Source organism: Nelumbo lutea, chromosome 1 (assembly GCF_056320005.1).
Source record: "Nelumbo lutea isolate HS-2025 chromosome 1, American lotus-T2T, whole genome shotgun sequence".
NCBI classification, from domain to species: Eukaryota; Viridiplantae; Streptophyta; class Magnoliopsida; order Proteales; family Nelumbonaceae; genus Nelumbo; species Nelumbo lutea.
The window spans coordinates 7,357,571-7,377,630 of NC_142684.1; the positions used below are offsets into that span (position 1 = coordinate 7,357,571).

At 39.2% G+C, this 20,060-nt stretch overlaps 1 protein-coding gene across 6 annotated transcripts in view; it reads right to left on the minus strand.

The window, feature by feature from the left end:
• Positions 1–206: 206 nt before the first annotated feature.
• LOC148873377 (uncharacterized) overlaps positions 207–20,060 on the minus strand; it is a 41,875-nt gene continuing 22,021 nt past the window's right edge. For 4 of the 6 annotated variants that reach the window (XM_088963719.1, XM_088963722.1, XM_088963718.1 and 1 more), the window contains 3 exons: positions 17,419–17,501; positions 1,095–1,156; positions 207–618 (listed from right to left, as the gene is read on the minus strand). In XM_088963719.1, the coding sequence (XP_088819845.1) occupies positions 504–618; positions 1,095–1,156; positions 17,419–17,501 (260 nt within the window). In that variant the 3' untranslated portion in view covers positions 207–503. Of the gene's footprint in view, positions 619–1,094; positions 1,157–4,538; positions 4,948–17,418; positions 17,502–20,060 lie in introns of those variants that run through there. The other 2 variants (XM_088963721.1, XM_088963720.1) reach the window with 1 other exon arrangement.

Consider the following 20,060-nt stretch of genomic DNA (forward strand, 5'->3'; position numbering starts at 1 on the left):
CGGTAGATTCAGTTTTTTGGTTTTTTTGCTCACCCCTAGGCAAGAATAGACAATATTAATGTTCAAAGTTACAAACTTCAAAATTCATGTTAGGACTAAATCAGGGCCCAATCAATCAGAAGGCACCAACTGATAAATAAATAAATAGAATGTGTTAAATTCGATATCATACCTTTGGATTGGCAAATAAAGGAATTCTGAATTCATGAGACAATAACTAAAGAAACTATAAATTAATACGATAACAAAGCATCAATCCACTACAAGAATTAATAAATATAACAAACTGAGGCGTAAAAGAGAACTACACAAAAGAGGCATTTCACTTTAGATATCACAGCTGAAATCGTTTTTCTAAACCAGAAAAGAGACATGCGTCAACACGACCCAAATAGCTACTCTTTTCTGTATTTGAACTAGTGAATTCCATCCAGATTATTAGTGTACATCTAAGAGATGAAACAGCTTGGACTGGCAGCTCCAATCGGTCTGGGCATTTGGGATTATGTTTGTTGCATTGGGTGTGTTGTTCGGGGAAGGATGGTATTGGCAAGCTCTTCATTGATCTTCACTGGAAGTGACGGCATCTGCTTCATTACGCCTGGCATGTCATTCAAGCTGCCACATGTATGTGTCAGTTACACATGATACCCAGAAAGAGAATGAAGGAAAATTAACTCTATCTTCAATTCTTAATATAATAATTGAGAAGGAACAGAACATATTACATGTCATGCCCATCCTAAGCAAAACAACACCCAAACCCTCGAGAACTATAACATCCTGATGTTTCTTTTTTTGATGGATAATACATCCTGATGTTTTTTGTCATTTGTCATAGGCCCCTCTTTTCTTGTCTGTAATATTTCACTGTATTTGATCCCTTCTCAAACCATCCACAACAGGAAAAGAAAATGAAAAAGGAAAACAAGGCAATTAACAAATATCCATTTCCAAAATGGAAGAAACTAGTTATGTAAAACAAATATATTATCACTCTTTACAAACATGCAATAGCTTATTTCTTTTTTTTTTCTGGAGAATTGGAAAAAGATGGAACACCAAGAACATAGACTACCAAGTTTGCTACTTACTCGTCCAAGATGGTAAAGATATTATCCCGAACTTGGCAGAAGAGTTTGATGTTATCTTGTAACTGCAAAGGGGGAAGAGGTGAAACAAAGATGTCAGCTCAGTTCATTTGCAACAACGCATGCCTGTCTGTGTGACCATAGCAAGGCATTCCATGTTTCAAAAGATGGGAAACTTACCCTCATGATAGATTCTATCAATGTTATATAATACAAAATATAATACCACGGTAATTTTTGTGAAGAATACCCAGAAGCAACTAAACCTCACCGCCTACCAGCTTCAGATCAGTTTCTTAACAGTAACCATTCTTTCTTTAATTAACATTAGTATGACGTAATTTTTTTCTGAATTAGTAATAAAAACTTGTACTTTTCTGTATTTTGCTTCCCTCTATTTGGAGTGAAGATAGGGGGGGGGAGGTGTATATAAATATATATTAGAACACTTGTTTCAATGATCCAATTAAAAATATGGGCCAGTAAATATCATTACGATGAAGGACCGATACACAAAACTTGTAGAATTAATTTATTCTATAGGGGCCCGTATTGGGCCATTTCGGGAGATACAGATCCGATACTTTACTTCCCTCTCTCTCTCATGAATGTTTTTGTTAATTACTCCTATTAATTTATTCTATTTTCAAGGCAGGTTTTCAAATTCGAATGTAGATTCTAATGACCAATTGGAAGCTTTAATTACTCTTGCATTTAAGGTATGTTTTGTATTTGAGTTCGGCCTGCCTGTTAGGCTGATAACAGTCAAGGAAAAGAGAGAAGAGGGAACGAGAGAAAGAGAGAGAGAGAAAAGAGGAGTAGAAGAGAGGACAAGAAGAAAGGTCTGGTTCGAATGAGAGAAAAATCAACCCTCCCATTTGGCCAGATCTGTTTTATATTACTAAACTATTGTGGAAAAGTCACATGTGCCCCTACTTAAGTTAGGGACATTAGATCTATCATAAACTTACACATCAGCACCTAACCATAAGCACAAAAACAGAAATACCCCTACATACTCGACACTAACACTCCCCCTCAAGCTGGAGAGGGAGTTACATATGTAGTCCACTCTACCCCGACTCAATCTTTTAGTAAACAAATCTGCCCACTAGTTCCCTGTGTTGACATATGCAGTGTCTATCACTCCACTCGGCACCTTCTCTCTAACAAAGTGATAGTCAACCTCTACGTGCTTGGTTCTCTCATGAAACACCGGATTACAGGAAATATGAACTGCAGCTTGATTGTCATAGTAGAGCTTCATCGGAGTATCAACAGTGTATCCCATCTCCTATAGAAAGTTCCTTAGCCACACTAATACACAAATAGTATGTGTCATAGCTCTATATTCTGCCTCTACATCGCTTCTTGCCACAACTGTCTGCTTCTTGCTTTTCCGTCACTAGATTACCCCCAAGAAAAGTGCAATAGCCTGTGGTAAATCTCCTATTAGATACAGAACCGACACAATCAGCAACAGTATATCCTTCTATTTCAAGTTTTCCACCACTTCTATATATCAAACCATGACCAGGAGCCCCCTTTAAATACCTTACAATCCTTAGAACCGCATCCCAATGTGGAACCAGAGGTTTCTGCATGAACTGACTTACCACACTAACTACGAATGAAATGTCTGGCCAAGTGATGGTTAAGCAGTTCAATTTACCTACCAGCCGCCAATATCTACCAGGGTCTTCCAACGCTTCACTCATATCACCGCTCAACTTAGTGTTTGTTTCCATAAGTGTTTCACCTAGTTTAGCACCTAACAAACATGTTTCTTTAAGCAAGCCAAGAACATATTTCCTCTGACACAAGTTAATACCATGCTTAGATCTTGCTACTTCTATCCCCAGGAAATACTTCAATTTACCAAGGTCCTTTGTCTAAAAATGTTCCTGTAAAAAAATCTTAAACCTGCCAATGCCCATTTTATCATTTCCGATAATGACAATATCATCTACATACACCAGCAATAGGATCTTCCCTGCCTGGGAATCATGACTGAAGACTGAATGGTCAACTTGGCACAGTTTCATACCAAACTTCTTTACCGCCTCATTAAATCTACCAAACCATGATCGAGGGGACTGTTTAAGCCCATAAATGGCCTTCAGTAGTTGGTGCACCTTACCATCCTCCCCCTGAGCAACAAACCACCGTGGTTTCTCTATATAGACCTCCTCGAGCAGATCACCATGCAAAAAGGCATTCTTGATATCAAGCTAATAAAGGGGCCAATCATACATCACAACCGGGGAGAAAGTCTCTATGTAATCAATACCATAGGTTTGGGAATACCCTTTGGCAACCAGTCTAGCTTTCAGCCGCTCTACACTACCATCAGGTAAGTACTTAACCGTATAAACCCACTTACAACCAACAACCTACTTACTAGGAGGAAGAGTGGTGAGTTTCCATGTATGATTATGGGCCAGAGCTGAGAGTTTTTCCATCGCACGACACCATCCTAGAGAGGCAAGGGCTTCCTGGACATCCTTAGGGATAACAACAGAGGATAACAAAGAGATAAACTGGCAATGGGAAGCAGAAAGGTGAGTAAGTGAAACATAATTAGAAATAAGATGAAGGGCACAACTGCGTTTACCTTTCCGCACGACAATGGGAAGATCAAGATCAAATGCTGGGGTTGGTGCTAGTGTGGGAACGACTACCGGATCTATCGACGATGATGGAGCTGGAGGAGCCGGTACATGTGGGCGATGTGTATACACGTGATGGATAAGTGGTCGTTCAACAGGTGGTGGCACCAGAGGCAAGGACTTGGTCATAGCTGGAACAAGATGAACAAAATCCACAACTGGAAGAGGAAGGGGAGGAGGTGATGAAGAGGAAGAAACATCACTAAACCCCAAGAAAAATGGAGTAGACTCAAAAAAGGTAACATCAGCACACAAAGGAATATCAAGAGATGGGATGATAACACTTATACCTTTTCTGAGTTCGAGAATAGCCAAGGAAGATGCACTTAATAGATCGTGCGCCTAACTTGTCCTTTCTTGGCCCCAGATTATGAACAAAGCAAACACACCCAAAAACCCAAGGAAAAAGAGAAAATGGAGACAAGGTAGAAAACAATGCAGTGAATGGAGAATGACCATCAAGGATAGACGTGGGCATCCGGTTAGTCAAGAAGCAAGATGTAAGCACTGCATCACTCCAAAAAGATTTGGGGGCATTCATGTGATGCATGAGGGATCGAGCTGTTTCCAAACGATGATGGTTCGATGACGGTTCTTTCTCTCAACCACCCTGTTTTGTTGTGGGGGTGTAGATACACGAAGTCTAATGAATAATGCCATATTGGTCTAGGTATTCTTGAAATGATGAAGAGAAATGTTCACGACCATTATCGGAACGAAAAATTTTAATGTGAATACCAAATTAGTTGCGAATCTCAACATAAAATTTTTGGAAAATGGTAAACAATTCACTTTTTTCTTTCATTAAACAGAGCCACGTCATCCTTGAATAATCATCAACAAAAATGACAATATTTATATCCATTGTATGACATTACTTTATAAAAACCCCAAACATCTGAATGAACCAAAGAAAAAGGACTCGACATACGGTTATCAACTCTAGGACTAAGGGGAACACGATGATGTTTCCCCAACTGACACGACTCACAATCCAAAACAGATAGATGACTCAAAGAAGAAACCAAAGACTTCAAAACTTTCAGTGAAGGATGACCAAATCTACAATGCCACTAGAAAGGAGAAAGAGACGATTGCAGAGCTGTTGACGTACTTCCACCACCAACAAGATAATACAACCCACCAGCTTCATGCCCTCCACCAATCTTCATCCCCATCTTGAGATCCTGAAAAACAAATGAAGAGGGGTAAAAGGTAATGAATCAATTAAGAGAAAAGGTAATGAATCAATTAAGAGACTTGGTCAACTTACTAACTGACATAAGATTAAAAGAAAATTTAGGGACATACAAAACTGAGAATAAAGATACAGGGTCCATGTTAACATTACCAACACCACAAATGGAAGATGTGGAACTATTAGCAAAGGTAACAAATTGTGATTTTGGGCAATGAGAGAGGGAAGAAAACACACCTGGAATTCCAGTCATGTGATCGAAGGCTCTAGAATCAATAATCCAGGGATTGGGTGTGGATGCCAGACAAGCCATACCTGAGTGTGAGAGTGGTTGTGTTCTGCTAAGATGTGGCCTGAACAAACCTCTCATACTCATCATGAGGAACACTCATCATCTCCTTCCCAATAACATCTGTGGATGTAGAAGATATTTGATTAATTGAATGACTCATTTCTAAAGCTACCATCACTAGTCACGGCATGATTGGCCCAAGTTGAGGGTGGACCATACAAGTCATAGCAATAATTAATGGTATGTCCATCCATACCACAGTGTACACCTCCTCGTATCCGAACTACGTCCTCTGCCATGGGCTCCCCCTAAATCTCGACCTCCAGTACGACCACCACCACGGTTATATGTAGGTCCACTACCACCACTCCAGCCATATGTCGATCCACTGTTGCCACTATGGCCAGATTGAGCTCCCCGAGCTCAACCTCTAACACCACAGCCTCTGGATACTACAAAGGCTAATCTATTGGAAACATTAGGGTTCTTGGTAGATCCGATGGAAATCCTCCTAAGTCAAGCAAACACCTCTTTTAAGGAAGGGAGAGTTGACCCTCCTAGTATCTGAGCCCGCATTGGTTCATACTCAGATTTCAGCCCAACCAAAAATTGAGTCACATTAAGTTGTTCCCTCTGTTGTTGCTGAATTTTGACATCAGAAATGAGGGGGTGATAAACATTCAATTCATTACAAATGTTTCTCATACTAGCATAATACTCCTCAAGACTCCGATTACCTTATTGTAGATTAAAGTATTCCTGATACAACCGATATACTCTGGTTGTATTTTCTTGGCCCGAATACAACTTCTTAGCATGGTCCCACACTTCTTTGGCAGCATCAAGAAACAAGAAATTTACACTAATCTTGGGTTCCATACTATTCCATAACCATGTGATAATCTGTGCATCTGCTTGCTCCCAATCATCATACTCATGAGAATAGGTGGAGGATTTTTCATCCCTTTTGTGTTTCACCTTCTTCTTTGCCTTAAGAAAGACTTCTACAGATTTAGCCCAAGGTACATAATTTTCTCCATTCAACTTAATGGAGGTCATTTGAACATTCAGGTAGTCAGTGGGAACCATCACACTAGTCTTGCTATCACTACTGTCACCCATTGCTAAATTCTGGTATTACTGAATTTGGCACACTAGACCACACCACATTGATTTCAACACTTACTATTGCTGTAAACTGCACTCTTTACACCACAACCCCTACCTCACGACTACCTGAAACTTTACCACACTATTTGAGGAACACTTCCGCTTCGAATCACACTGAAAACTGTACAAACCCTAGCACACTACAATCTGAAATCCCACCATACTGTCTGAAACAGACTTATCATTTAATTCACACCAAGAAAATGCATAGAACCTCTTACCTGATCACCCGAAAATCAGACCACACAAAGCACCCATTGCACCACACGAATCAGCCCTCTTCTCTTCATCGATTAGGGGAGGGCTTCTTAGAAACCGCAGCAACCGACTACGAACACCATAACTGGAGGCATAGAAACCTCCAAGGGAAGAGGGCGATCACTCCTTTTCAGCCCTTTCCCTTATCTCCATCTAATGGTAAAGAAAGCAAGAGAAAACCCTAGATTGGGTGGAAAGAAAGAGAAAACCCATATTAGAATTCGGCTTGCCTGTTAGACTGATAAGAATCAAGAAAAAGAGAGAAGAAAGAAAGAGAGCAAGGAGAAGAGTAGAAGAGAGGACAAGGAGGAAAATGTATGGTTCAAATGAGAGAAAAATCAACCCTCCCATTCGGCCAGATTTGCTTTATATTACTAAAATAATGTGGAAAAGTCACATGTGCCCCTACTTAAGTTAGGGACATTAGATCTAACATAAACTTACACATCAGCACCTAACCATAAGCACAAAGACAAAAATACCCCCACATAATCGACACTAACATTTTGAAATTTGAGTTTAGATTCTAGCGCCTAATTTGAGCTCTCTCCTTAATTAACCTTTCTGCACTCCAACATTTAAGGCAATTTCTATTTTTTCCCTCTCATTATTACCCCTACATTTAAGGCAAATTTTCACAAGCCATTGCTTTTTAGCATAAAAACTACAAGTTAGCAATGACAAGATTGAATTGGTCATGGAGTGGTCACTAAGTTGTAATGACCATAAGCTGACCACCATGCAATACCACAATTGCTTGTTATAGTTACTAGCATTTTGATTTTTAAGTAAACTTGCTCTTGATGTATAAATCCTAAAATTGTTTTTTAGAATTTATATATTAATAAACATTAAGGTAAATTATACTGATTTTTTGAAAACTAAAGTATATACATGTACATTTTAGTTGTCATTTTTCAACATTTGTCAATTGTGTTCCAATATCTCACACTTTGACAAACAAAATAAAGCCCTCATATGCCCACAGCTTGATCCTCTATCAAATCTTGCAGCTTGCACTACAAAAAGGACTTTCTTCTTTTCCAACCAGGATAAAGACAGTCTCGAAACATAAACTTGAAGGCAAAATAAACGAACCCAAACACCAAGCCCAAGACTTCTGCTGTAACTCTTAAACTTCCCCCTCAACAGAATATTAGTATATTACCAAACAATAACGTTAAAGAGGGCGCACCCTCAAAGTAGTTGGATGGAGAGTTTAAGTTTATCAAAACCATGATAAAAAGATTCCAAGAATACCCATCTTCCAAATTCAAAGAGGGAACAATTGGAGAAAACATTACAGAGAAATAACCAAACCCACTTTACAGGGTTTTTAGGAAAGAAATGAGAGAACCATGGATATTTATCCTCCATACAGCGAGAAATATGTACGAAAAGTGTGGAGCAGAAAAAAATGAAAATAAGAGAAGAAAAGATGCCTGAAAGGAGATCAAATAGGAACCCATTTGAAGTTCAATGCAGAACACCCGGGACTGTAAAATCCACAATAAATTTATATAAAAGTAAATACAAAAACATACTGAAGAAAATGATAAAATATGACAATGAAACATGAAAACAAATTACGGGTTTATATCAAAGTAGCACCGAAAGAGTTCCTGAGAGGTTGATGAAGTTTCTAGGTTGGACAGACGGGCGAGTTGCATGCACAAGGTTTTGCTTTGCGGAGCAATGACGGAAGCATGGTGGGAGTGAGTCTGTTAGTACGTGTAGGAGGTGAAATGTGGAATGTAAGTTTGGTTGTCCGGCACTGGAGAGAAAGTGTGGAGTCCAAGTTTGGTTCTTGACTGAAACGAGATGACAGAGAACAGAGTCGAGAGAGAAGCGGGAGTGAGATTTTGGGTCTTTTGGGAACTAAAAGAATGAATTAACATCCATCCGTCCCGTTAGGTAAGTGCAGGAGCGGGAGGACACTCGGCAGGCTTTCACTGTGTGGGGGCGTTTTTGGGAAATGAGGCAGTGGAGCGCAGATATGAACTCTAAAGAGTCACGTGACTAATATCTTATGACAAACTCGGCCCAACTACTCCTTTAAGCCCAGCCTCCTTCACGTGACTACTTAAAGAGTCACGCGGATGGGCCCGAGCCATTAGGCCCACCCAGTTCGACTCTCTCTTATGGTTCACCCCAGCAATTCCTTGACTTGACCGCTGGCCTGAATTTAAATTCTCTTTTTTTCACGTATCTTCTTTAAAACTATTAATTAACACCTATGCATATGATCAGCTGCCTTTCTCCACACTCCACCTCTGCTGTTCCAATTTGGTGAACCTTCCATTCTCTAATGCTTTCAACAAACAAGGAATTGCCATGTAAACACTCCCTCTCCACCTGTTCATCTTCTTCCCTCCTACCTTCCTTCCACAAAAAGACTTCCATGGAGGTTGTCATCCACACCAAGTAGGATGAACCATCTGTCACAAACTCCACCTTTCTGGGTATCTCTTCTGGTTTCACACAGTTGAACTTTAAGGCTGCTGAATGAAGACCACATGCAAAAACACCAACTGAGCACTGCAAATGGATGCCAAGGATTCAAAAACTTCTCCTTTCCACAGATTAAAGGGCAACCCAATTATTCCAAGGATGATATTAATTTCAACACAAGCTTCTCTGGCATTAGACAGAGGGCACCATCTTGACACTGTTACAGAACCCAAAGAGGAATTGATGTTTGTTGCATCTATCTTTTTCTCAATTATCCAGTAAATCGACTAGAGCCTTACATTTTTCAAATGGGGTAATAATAATGGAGTTTTTTATTTTTAACTCCAACACTACTGCTATGAACATCCAATCCACTGGCTGCAGCTTAGTTTGAATTACCAGTTTCATTTTCCACTCCTCCATACCTCCGTTAGCAATCATCCTACTCCACTGAGTACCCTCTCTAATTACAATTGAGGCATCTTTTTGATACATCTTCTCCTCCATGAACTGTTCTGGTTCTCCATGTTTGTTCACTGCTAGAGTGGTCTCCCTTCCTTGTTAGAAACCTGGGCTTCTTGCTGCTCACTCTGCTCCAAGAACTCTATGAGAACTGTTAAAATCTCCTTCCATCCTTCACTTCTCCTTCCTTCAGGTAAGCATATCAATTGTTTTTTCCTGTTTCGACTGCTGCTACAGTAGTCCGAACAGGAAGAGGAGAAGAAGAAGGGTCATCAAAAATCTGATGGTTAACCCATCCAGTCGACCCCCTTAATCTATATTAGATTCTAACAATGTTTACAAAGACAGAAATGCCCTTACTTAAGTGTGGGGCAGAGTAACTCTAATAACATTGCCACAAAAGCAAGTTACTTAATAAACAGAAGAAGACTAAACTACCCCTATTCAGCAAATCTTAACACTCCCCCTCAAGCTGCCACAAAAGTGTGGGGCAGAGTAACTCTAATAACACTGCCACAAAAGCAAGTTACTTAATAAACAGAAGAAGACTAAACTACCCCTATTCAGCAAATCTTAACACTCCCCCTCAAGCTGGAGAATATATGTCATATAATCCCAGCTTGTTACATAGATAGTTCACTTTCCCTGAGCTTAGAGCTTTTGTAAACAAATCTGCCCACTAGTCATTGGAGCCCACATGTTCTGTATTTATCTCTCCGGCAAGAACCTTCTCTCTCACAAAGTGGCAATCAACCTCTATGTGCTTTGTTCTCTCATGAAAGATAGGATTGGATGAGATATGGAGTGCAGCTTGGTTGTCACAGTACAATTTCATAGGTTTATCCATGTGAAACCCAATTTCTTGTAGGAGATTCCTCAGCCACACTAATTCACAGGTAGTGTGAGCCATGGCCCTATATTTGGCTTCAGCACTGCTTCTAGCTACAACCGTCTGCTTTTTATTCTTCCATGTCACAAGATTTCCTCCCAGAAATGTGCAATAGCCTGTAGTAGATCTTCTGTCACTCACTGAGCCTACCCAATCTGCATCTGTATACCCAACTACTTCAAGTTTTCCTCCTGGTTCATACAATAGCCCACGGCCTGGAGCTCCTTTCAGATACCTCACAATTCTAAGGACTGCATCCTAGTGAGGTATACGAGGGTTCTGCATGAACTGGATCACCACACTGACTGCAAAGGAGATGTCAGGTCTCGTGATAGTCAGATAATTCAGCTTTCCCACTAGTCGTCTATACCTTCCAGGATCTTTAAATACTTCTCCTGTATCACTGCTCAACTTAACATTTGGTTCCATAGGGGTCTCAGCCGGTTTTGCACCTAACAGATTCACACCTTGTTTTGACCTGACAACCTCTATTCCCAAGAAATACTTTAATGTTCCAAGGTCCTTTGTTTGAAAATGATTTTGCAGAAATACCTTTAGTTTGTCAATCCCCAATTTATCACTACCAGTGATGACAATATCATCCACATAGACCACTAATAAAATCTTCCCAGCTTCTGAGTCATAGCTAAACGCTGAGTGATCAACCTGGCATTGCTTCATTCCAAAACACTTCACCACTTCGCTGAACTTCCCAAACCAAGCACATGGAGATTGCTTCAACCCATAAATTGCTTTCTTCAGCTTGCACACCTTACCACCCTCCCCCTGAGCAACAAACCCAGGTGGTTGCTCCATATATACCTCCTCTACTGGATCACCATGGAGGAAGGCATTCTTTATGTCAAGTTGAAGGAGAGGCCAATCATACATAACTGCCAAGGAAATTAGGACACAAACGGAACCAATTTTAGCCACCGAAGAGAATGTCTCCATGTAGTCCACACCATACAACTGTGAGTAACCTTTAACAACAAGTCTGGCCTTCAGACGCTCCACACTACCATCTGGCAAGTACTTCACAGTATACACCCATTTACAGCCCACAACATGCTTACTAGGTGGGAGAGTAGTAAGTTCCCACATTTGAGTATGTTGAAGAGCAGAAAGTTCCTCCTCCATTGCCCACCGCCATCCAGGTGAACTAAGAGCTTCTTGAACATTGTTATGTATGTGAATAGAAGACAAAAGTGAAACAAACTGGCGATGTGAGGTAGAAAGACGAGATAATGAAACAAAATTGGAAATGGAATGGAGTGTAGAACTACGTTTACCTTTCCGTAAGGCAATGGGTAGGTCAAGATCTGAAGGTTCAGCAATAAGAGCCATGAGAGGATCTGCAAATGAGGTAGAAGCAAGAGGGGCCGATGTCGTTCGACGTATATACACTTGTCGGATCTGTGGTCGTTCAATGATGACCTGCACTAGATAAGGAGATGAGTCTACTCCAACAACAGCCTCTGGAACTGAATCACTGACAGGAAGAAGAAGAGGAGGTAAGGATGAGGACAAGGGTGCTTCATGATTGGAGAAGGGGACAGACTCAAAAAGTGTGACATCAGGGCAGACATAGCACTTTCGGGCAATGGGATTATAACACTTATACCCTTTTTGAGTCCGAGAATAGCCAAGGAAGACACATTTAATTGAGCGTGCATCTAGCTTGTCTATTCCAGTACTCAGATTATGAACAAAGCACACACAACCAAAGACACGAGGAGTTAATGGAAACGGAGATAAAGTGGGAAACAAGATGGAGAAGAGGGACCGACCATGAAGAATAAAAGAGGGCATCCGATTAATGAAAAAACATGCAATGAGTACAGCATCACTCCAAAACCGTTTAGGAACATTCATGTGGTGAAGCATAGACTGAGCAATTTCAAGAAGATGACGATTCTTCCGTTCAGCCACCCCATTTTGTTGAGGGGTGAAAGAACACGAGGTCTGATGAATAATGTCATGTTGTTCTAAATATTGTTGAAATGTAGTAAGAAAGTATTCACGACCATTATCTGAACGGAGAACTTTGATTGGAACACCAAATTGTGTGCGTATTTCAGCATGAAATTTTTGAAAAATGGAAAATAATTCACTTCTTTCTTTCATTAAGTAAATCCATGTCATTCTTGAACAATCATCAATAAAGGAGACAAAATACTTGTACCCATTATAAGACTCTATTTTGATTGGACCCCAAACATCTGAATGAACCAAAGAAAAATGACTCAACATACGACTCTCCACTCTTTGACTGAAGGACACACGACGGTGTTTACCAAACTGACATGACTCACATTGTAAAACTGACAACTGACTCAATGATGGAACCAACATCTTGAGAACCTTGAGAGATGGATGTCCCAGTCGACAATGCCATTGTAGAGGAGTAAGGGAAGTCTGAAGTGCAATTGAAGATCCACCGCCGTCAAGGTAATACAATCCACCAGCTTCATGCCCCCCACCAATCTTCTTCTCCGTCCTGAGATCCTGAAAAACACAAGTGGAAGGAAAGAAGGTAACAAAACAATTAAGAGCTTTGGTTATTTTACTAACAGACATAAGATTGAATGGAAACTTAGGTACATATAAAACAGATGATAAGGGAACAGAAGCCAAGTCAACATTACCAACACCACAGATGGGAGATGAGAACCCATTGGCAAGTGTAACAGTTTGTGATGTGGAGGTTTCAGAAAGAGAAGAGAACACACCCGGAGTCCTGGTCATAGGATCTGAGGCTCCAGAGTCAATAATCCAGGAAGGAGTTTTAGATGACATGCAAGCAATACCTGATTGGGCATATGTGGCAGTGGTATGCTGTGAAGTAGTTTGAAAGAACCGTTCATACTCATCATGCGGAACACTCACCATCTCCCTCCCAGAAGTAGATGTAGATGTGGGAGGTGTTCGATCTGCCAGTTTACTGTTACTAATAGAAACCTCGCCTGCTACAGCATGATTAGCCCATTTAGAGGGAGGGCCATGTAGGTCATAACAGAAATTCATTGTGTGTCCATCCCTACCACAATGAGTACACTTCCTTGTAGAGTTGTTTTATCCTTTGCCACGGCCCCCCCTGAGTCACGGCCACCCCGACCAATCATTGAATTGCCACAGCCCCCTCTGGAATGACCTCCCCCTCTTGTACTATGTCCACCACCTCTAGTTGTCACAAGTGCTGATCTATCATACTGTGTGGGGTTCTCTGTCTGGCCCAAAGAAATTCTACGAAGTCTTGAGAATACTTCCTCAAGTGTAGGAAGAGTAGAGCTTCCCAATATTTGAGCTCTAACTGGTTCATATTCCGACTTCAGCCCCACTAAAAATCTTGTAACATCTAGTTGCTCCCTTTGCTGTTGTTGAACTTGAATATCTGGAGTAAGGGGATGATAGACATTGAGTTCATTCCTTATATTCTTCATGCAGGCATAGTACTCTTCTAGTGTTTTGGTTCCTTATTGTAAATCAAAGTACTCCTGATACAGCTGATATACTCTTGTTCTGTTATCTTGTCCAGAATATAGCTTCTTATCATGCTCCCATATATCCTTAGTTGTATCAAGGAACATGAAGTTGGCACTGATTTTGGGTTCCATACTATTCCACAGCCAAGTCATGATTTGAGCATCTTCTTGTTCCCAATCATCAAACCCTGGAGTGTCAACCGGTGGCTTCTCATCTCTTACATGCTTTACTTTCTTCTTTGCCTTGAGAAAAACTTCCACTGATTTAGCCCATGGAACATAGTTCTCCCCATTTAGCTTAATTGAGGTCATTTGTACCCCTAGGTAGTCGAAGGAAATTAGTACACTAGGTTTCTGATCATTGTAGCCATCTCCTATTGCTGCCATTGTACTCTTTCACAGTTGTCTCTAACTTTACTTCTCAGCTACAAGCTGATTGATGTTGTTCACAATTTGATATTTCAGCACCTATTGCAGCCTCAAAACACCACAGTGGAAGCACACACTTGTTCTTATTCACACTACTGCTGACTTCACACACTTACGTCCCACATAAGCATCAGTTTACCATTCACTAATCACAAGTAGAGACCCTCTTACAACCACTCAAGCACCACAACACAGCCAAATCTACTGCACCCAGTTCAGACTTGTTTAACACACTTAAGAGGGCATTACACAACCACAAGGAGTTCGGCAAGGTCACTGCATTCTACCTTACACCACTCGGCCACTTACAGCAGCCCTAACACCATTCAACAACTTACAGCAGCCCTACACCATTCGGCTACTGCACACACAGCCCTTCCTAGGGCAACAATGAACCTAGTTCTCTAGGTTCTACTCAATACTAACAGCTTCTTGTAGGGTTTCTACCCAGAAATATAAGTAACACTAGAAGAAGAGAGAACCAACCTTCCTTTGAGAATATCAATCAACCATTCACTGCTGAAGTCACTTTCCTTGTTGAAGAAGGTTATGCGCAGCAGAGAGACAAGCTGTAATGTTTCTGACCTAGGGCGAACCAGTTCTCTCCATCGACTGACCAGAAACGAAGGTGAAGAGTCACAAACAATGCTGAGGTGCTTTACGAACTGACGTAGGTCAGGAGCATGGCTCTGATACCATGTTTCGACTGCTGCTACAGTAGTCCGAACAGGAAGAGGAGAAGAAGAAGAAGAAGAAGAAGGGTCAGTCGAAAATCTGATGGTTAACCCATCCAGTCGACCCCCTTAATCTATATTAGATTCTAATAATGTTTACAAAGACAGAAATGCCCTTACTTAAGTGTGGGGCAGAGTAACTCTAATAACACTGCCACATAAGCAAGTTACTTAATAAACAGAAGAAGACTAAACTACCCCTATTCGGCACATCTTAACATTTCCCTTTACCGAAAAATTCATATAGTGTTTTTCTTTTGATAAATGAAAATTTCATGTAGGGTTGTGAATCTTCCTTTAGCATTTGATTTTCTTTCAGCCTTAAACTCTCTATTTACCTAAATCTTCATACTCTTACAGGTATCTCTTCTCTGAGATAAGGCTTGTACCACAAACCCCTGAAACCATTCCATTACTTCTTTCTCCCACTAATAGCACCATCGACACATTAATCTCCCTTACCTTCTAGGTGAGCTTACCTTGAGTTCTGTAGCTCTCAAACAACAGTCTAGGTTTCCACCTTCACCAATCTTCTCCATCTTCCAGTTTTCGTGAGTTCTGTAGATCTTGAATCCATAGTGTTCTATTGTCCATGTTCTATTATATGCAAAATTTCCCCTACATTGTGCTGAAATAGATCTCACAAACTTTCAGATCACCCTAGAAACATAAAAAAAGAATGGATTTCCTCTGCTATCTTCCCTATGGGGCAAGAGGCCTCCAACTTGAGCCCTTCCTTCTGGCAGTTGATCTTGTCCAATCCAGATGGAGCTCCTCTACCTACTCTGCTACTATGATTCTCATCAACTATATCCCCACAATTTCAACACCTTGGAGCTCCTCATCTATACAGCCCTAGTCATGGAAGGATTTCACCTCTCAATCTTTATCAAGATATGAAAATATAACCAAGAGAATATAGTAAATTAGTAAGTTTCCCTAAAATAATATCTAATTAAATAGTGTAAGATCAAGGTTTAGTTTAAATGTATCTTAACATTATCGAATAACAAGAAACACAGCATTTCCTGAAATCTGGCTCTATTATTCTCTACATATATTCATATGAGACGCATTCTACTTTAACAGCAGATGATTTACATTTACCTTTCCTCTTGAGTGTATATACTATTCATATAATTTTCATCTAGATCAGTTTATTCTAAGTATACTCTTTTCATATTGCACTTCATTAACTAAACAATTATAGAAAATATCTCTCAACATATAAATGAATTGAATTGGCATGTCCCTCTACTAAATCATTTTTAGTTTTCAAAAATTTCTCTGTCAATTATCTCAAATTTATTACTGGATGGGGAGGCACTGTCTTGTAATGATAGGGATTTTCTTCCCTGCAAACTGCTAGATGTATACCATCACATTCTACTAGCCACTGAAAGACCTTGGATGGACCACTTTCACCTAATCATCCAACCCATTATTTGATATTGATGGAAAATAAAGAAAAAACAAACTTGAATCAACATTGATAAATTTCATACCTAGGAAATTATCTGGTTCAAATAATGGGTTCACTCTAGTTACATGCTCAATTAATTATACTTCTCTCATTTTTATAAAGTGCAACACCCTCATTGAACTATTTATCTATATAATATCTGTCTGATAATTCTCATATTTTATGAATCACAAAATATTGGTATTGCCATTTTTTATTTTAAGCAATGCTAGCCATACACGTTGCAATTCCTTGAGCAATTATTCCTTTTTTTATTTTTTCTCCTTCCTTGGTCCAGTGTGAACATGCATTTTCATTTCCAACTGCTTAGACACTGGCATGCCTTATTCCCAATTACCTGGCACATCCATACGCACGCAACAGTATAAAAATAAAATGTCATTAAATAAATTATAATGACAAATTTTAATAGATAAAATTTGTTTTTTCTTCAATTGGAACAGTAAGAATAAGGGAAATATATATAAAAAAAAATGAATCAAGGTAACTAGAAATAAAATGATACCACTAAAATTATAGAAATGATAATAAGTCTTGTATAAAATGCTATACCACTCAACCAATTGGCAACCTGGAGTGAGCTTAACAAATAACTTTACAGATTGTTCAAATAGTCTTTTGGACATCATGTACCCTATCTTAAGGTAGCTAACCATGGGATTTTATCCTAAGGTTCCATTATAATAAAAAAAAGTACCAAAGGAAGAATAGAAAAACTAAGGTCTTCCTAGACAGTTGTCCCATTATGTAAGAACATATTCTATCATTCCTCAACGGAAATAAAACTGATAGGAACAGTGGCATCACCTGATAATTTGCAAGATTTGCAGAAATTCGGTTGAAGACCTGTGCATTTTGCTCAAGTAGCTCACCCGTTATGCCACCAATGTCTGCAAGCAATAAATATGATTTGCTTTATCAATACAGATACTACAGACCAAAAGATCACATATTGTTTGAGAATTGTAGCCTCAGCTATGCCCAATAAAAATAATTTCCATGCATGTGACAATACTTTCAAGGTGTCCACAGCCAAGAATTGGCCCCATTAGATGATTTTTACCATCTAATCTATACTTTAATGTGTGTTTCATGGATAGATCCATAGTATGTTTGGAGGCCACAGTGGACGGCATCCCATCTTATTAATACAGACCACATTGGATTACCCATAGATTCATAAATATGATATAATTTATCAATACAGAGCCAAGGGTCTATGTTCCAGTTTTGTTACCCTGAACCTTATTAAAATCCAAAGACAAGAAATATCTGAGAAACTCATTGTCTCTGGAGTTGCTCATATCAAATCACCACATGAGAGTCCTGAATCTCCCAAGTAGTAAACAACCAAACCTAAATCTTTTCAGTTTTATTTACAAGAAAGATGCCACCAAGAAAGCTAGAAACATAAGGCACAGAACAACAAGCAAAGCAGAAACAAGAAAGCAAGGAAAAAAAGATCAAAAACAACAGAAAAAGCTAGAAAACACAAGGGGAAAGAAACAAAAAATACTAAAGGAAAAGGAGATAGGGAGTGAAGAAAGGTCCAAATAGAGCAAAAGATTTGGGAAAGATTGCCAAAGGGGAAGGGAGATGGTAGGGAGAAAGGTTTAAGGGTGAAGAATAAGTGAAGTGATTCGTTAAAAAGGTTAACAAAGAGAAATGGAAAAAGGCTAGGTTCTTGGTGATATTCAAGTCATTTACAGCCTTGTCAAAGTTGGAAGGGGATGACAAAGCACAAGCACATCTTCATCTTTCCTGTCCCATAATAATTATCTGACTCCATTGGCAAAGCAGAGAATAACAGACAAAGAAATTGTAATGGCAAGTAAAAGCGGCTTAAAGAAGAGGATCAATTAGGTCAAATTCATTGGAGTTAGATTTTTTCATGCTTATCATAATAACTCTTTTTATCATCCTTGTCATAGTAACTTTATCCACGTTATTATTTCCTTCTATAAAGCATGTTGATAGGAATACAGGACAGCCAATGAAGCTACAGCCCAGATACTCAGCACTGAAACAATTGGCCATCAACATCTCACATGCGATCTACCATCTATCAAACAAACATACAAGTAGAGACCTCGTGAGCCACAAGCAGGAGTGTCTCTGATTGGCGGGGGAACAACTAAGACAGTTACAACACAATTCTAGATCTGTTGGGTACTTGGGTAAATAAGGGCCAGCCGGCCAGGTGAGTTGTAATAAATCAAGGAAGAATTAAAACCTCTCTCTCTCTTGCTCTGAAGTAGGTGGTTTCCCTAGAAGAGACCCTGAGATAGGCAACAACAAGAGCAGCATTGATGGAGATCAGAGTTAATCAACTGGAGGTGGGACTTCACAAGTTTGAGGGAGATCTAAATAAATAAAGGAAGCTCTGTTTGATGGTGATGTCGCAGTGCAAGATGATGTCTAATGGAGCTCAGGAAGAAGATTAGAAGGGTTCGAGCAGCAGCAGTGCTTGACACAGGCACACAATTGCTCACCCTTCCAATTTGCCAAGTTGGATTTCCCTTCATTTTCAGGTGAGGATCCTCTGGCCTGGATATTCAAAGCTAAACAATACTTTGAGTACTATGACCATTTGACCTACATGATTGAACTGCTAACCGATTAGGTGACTACCTAGATGAAAAAATCATTTTGATTTTGGGATGATATTAGATTTTTTTTCAGCCATGACCCATTTGACCTAGATGATTGAACTGCTAACCGACTACCATGACCCACAAGTTTTCCACAAAATTCTCTACTTTTTTCATTTTTTGTAATCTATCTTTTCTAAATATTTATTATTTAACTATGGCAACATGAGCTGAACAATTTGACTCAAAAAGTTAGATCATTGACCCACCATCTAGATAAGAATTAAGAAAGCAGCTTTGTTTTCGGATCAGTACTATGTAATATCAAAAATGTTAAAGATGTGCCCAAATTCTTATCACAATTTTTTGTTTGATATAGTAATATGTAATATCAGAGATATGCCCAAACTTTTTTATAAATTTTATATTTTTTTATTCTCTGTACTTTTCTATTTTTAAAAGTTTCACTATTTAACTACAACATCATGGGTTTATCAATGACCCAAACAACTAACCCACCACCCAAAGAGGAAAATGCTTAAATTTTTAGGTACGTTTAAAATTTTTTATTCCATTTCCATCATTTATAAGAACTCTTCTTATGTATAATACTTATCGTATTTAATATATAATATCAAAAATGTACCCAATTTTTTATTTTCTATAAATATATAACATTAAACATGTGCCCAATTTTTTCTATAATTTTTTATGTATTTTTGTGATTCTTTGTATTTTCTATTTTTAAAAATTTAATTATTTGACTGACATCATTTTATTTCTATGTTGATTTTAGATTTGGTATTCCATTTCCATTATTAATAAAAACACTCTTACATATCATACTTATTTTCATTC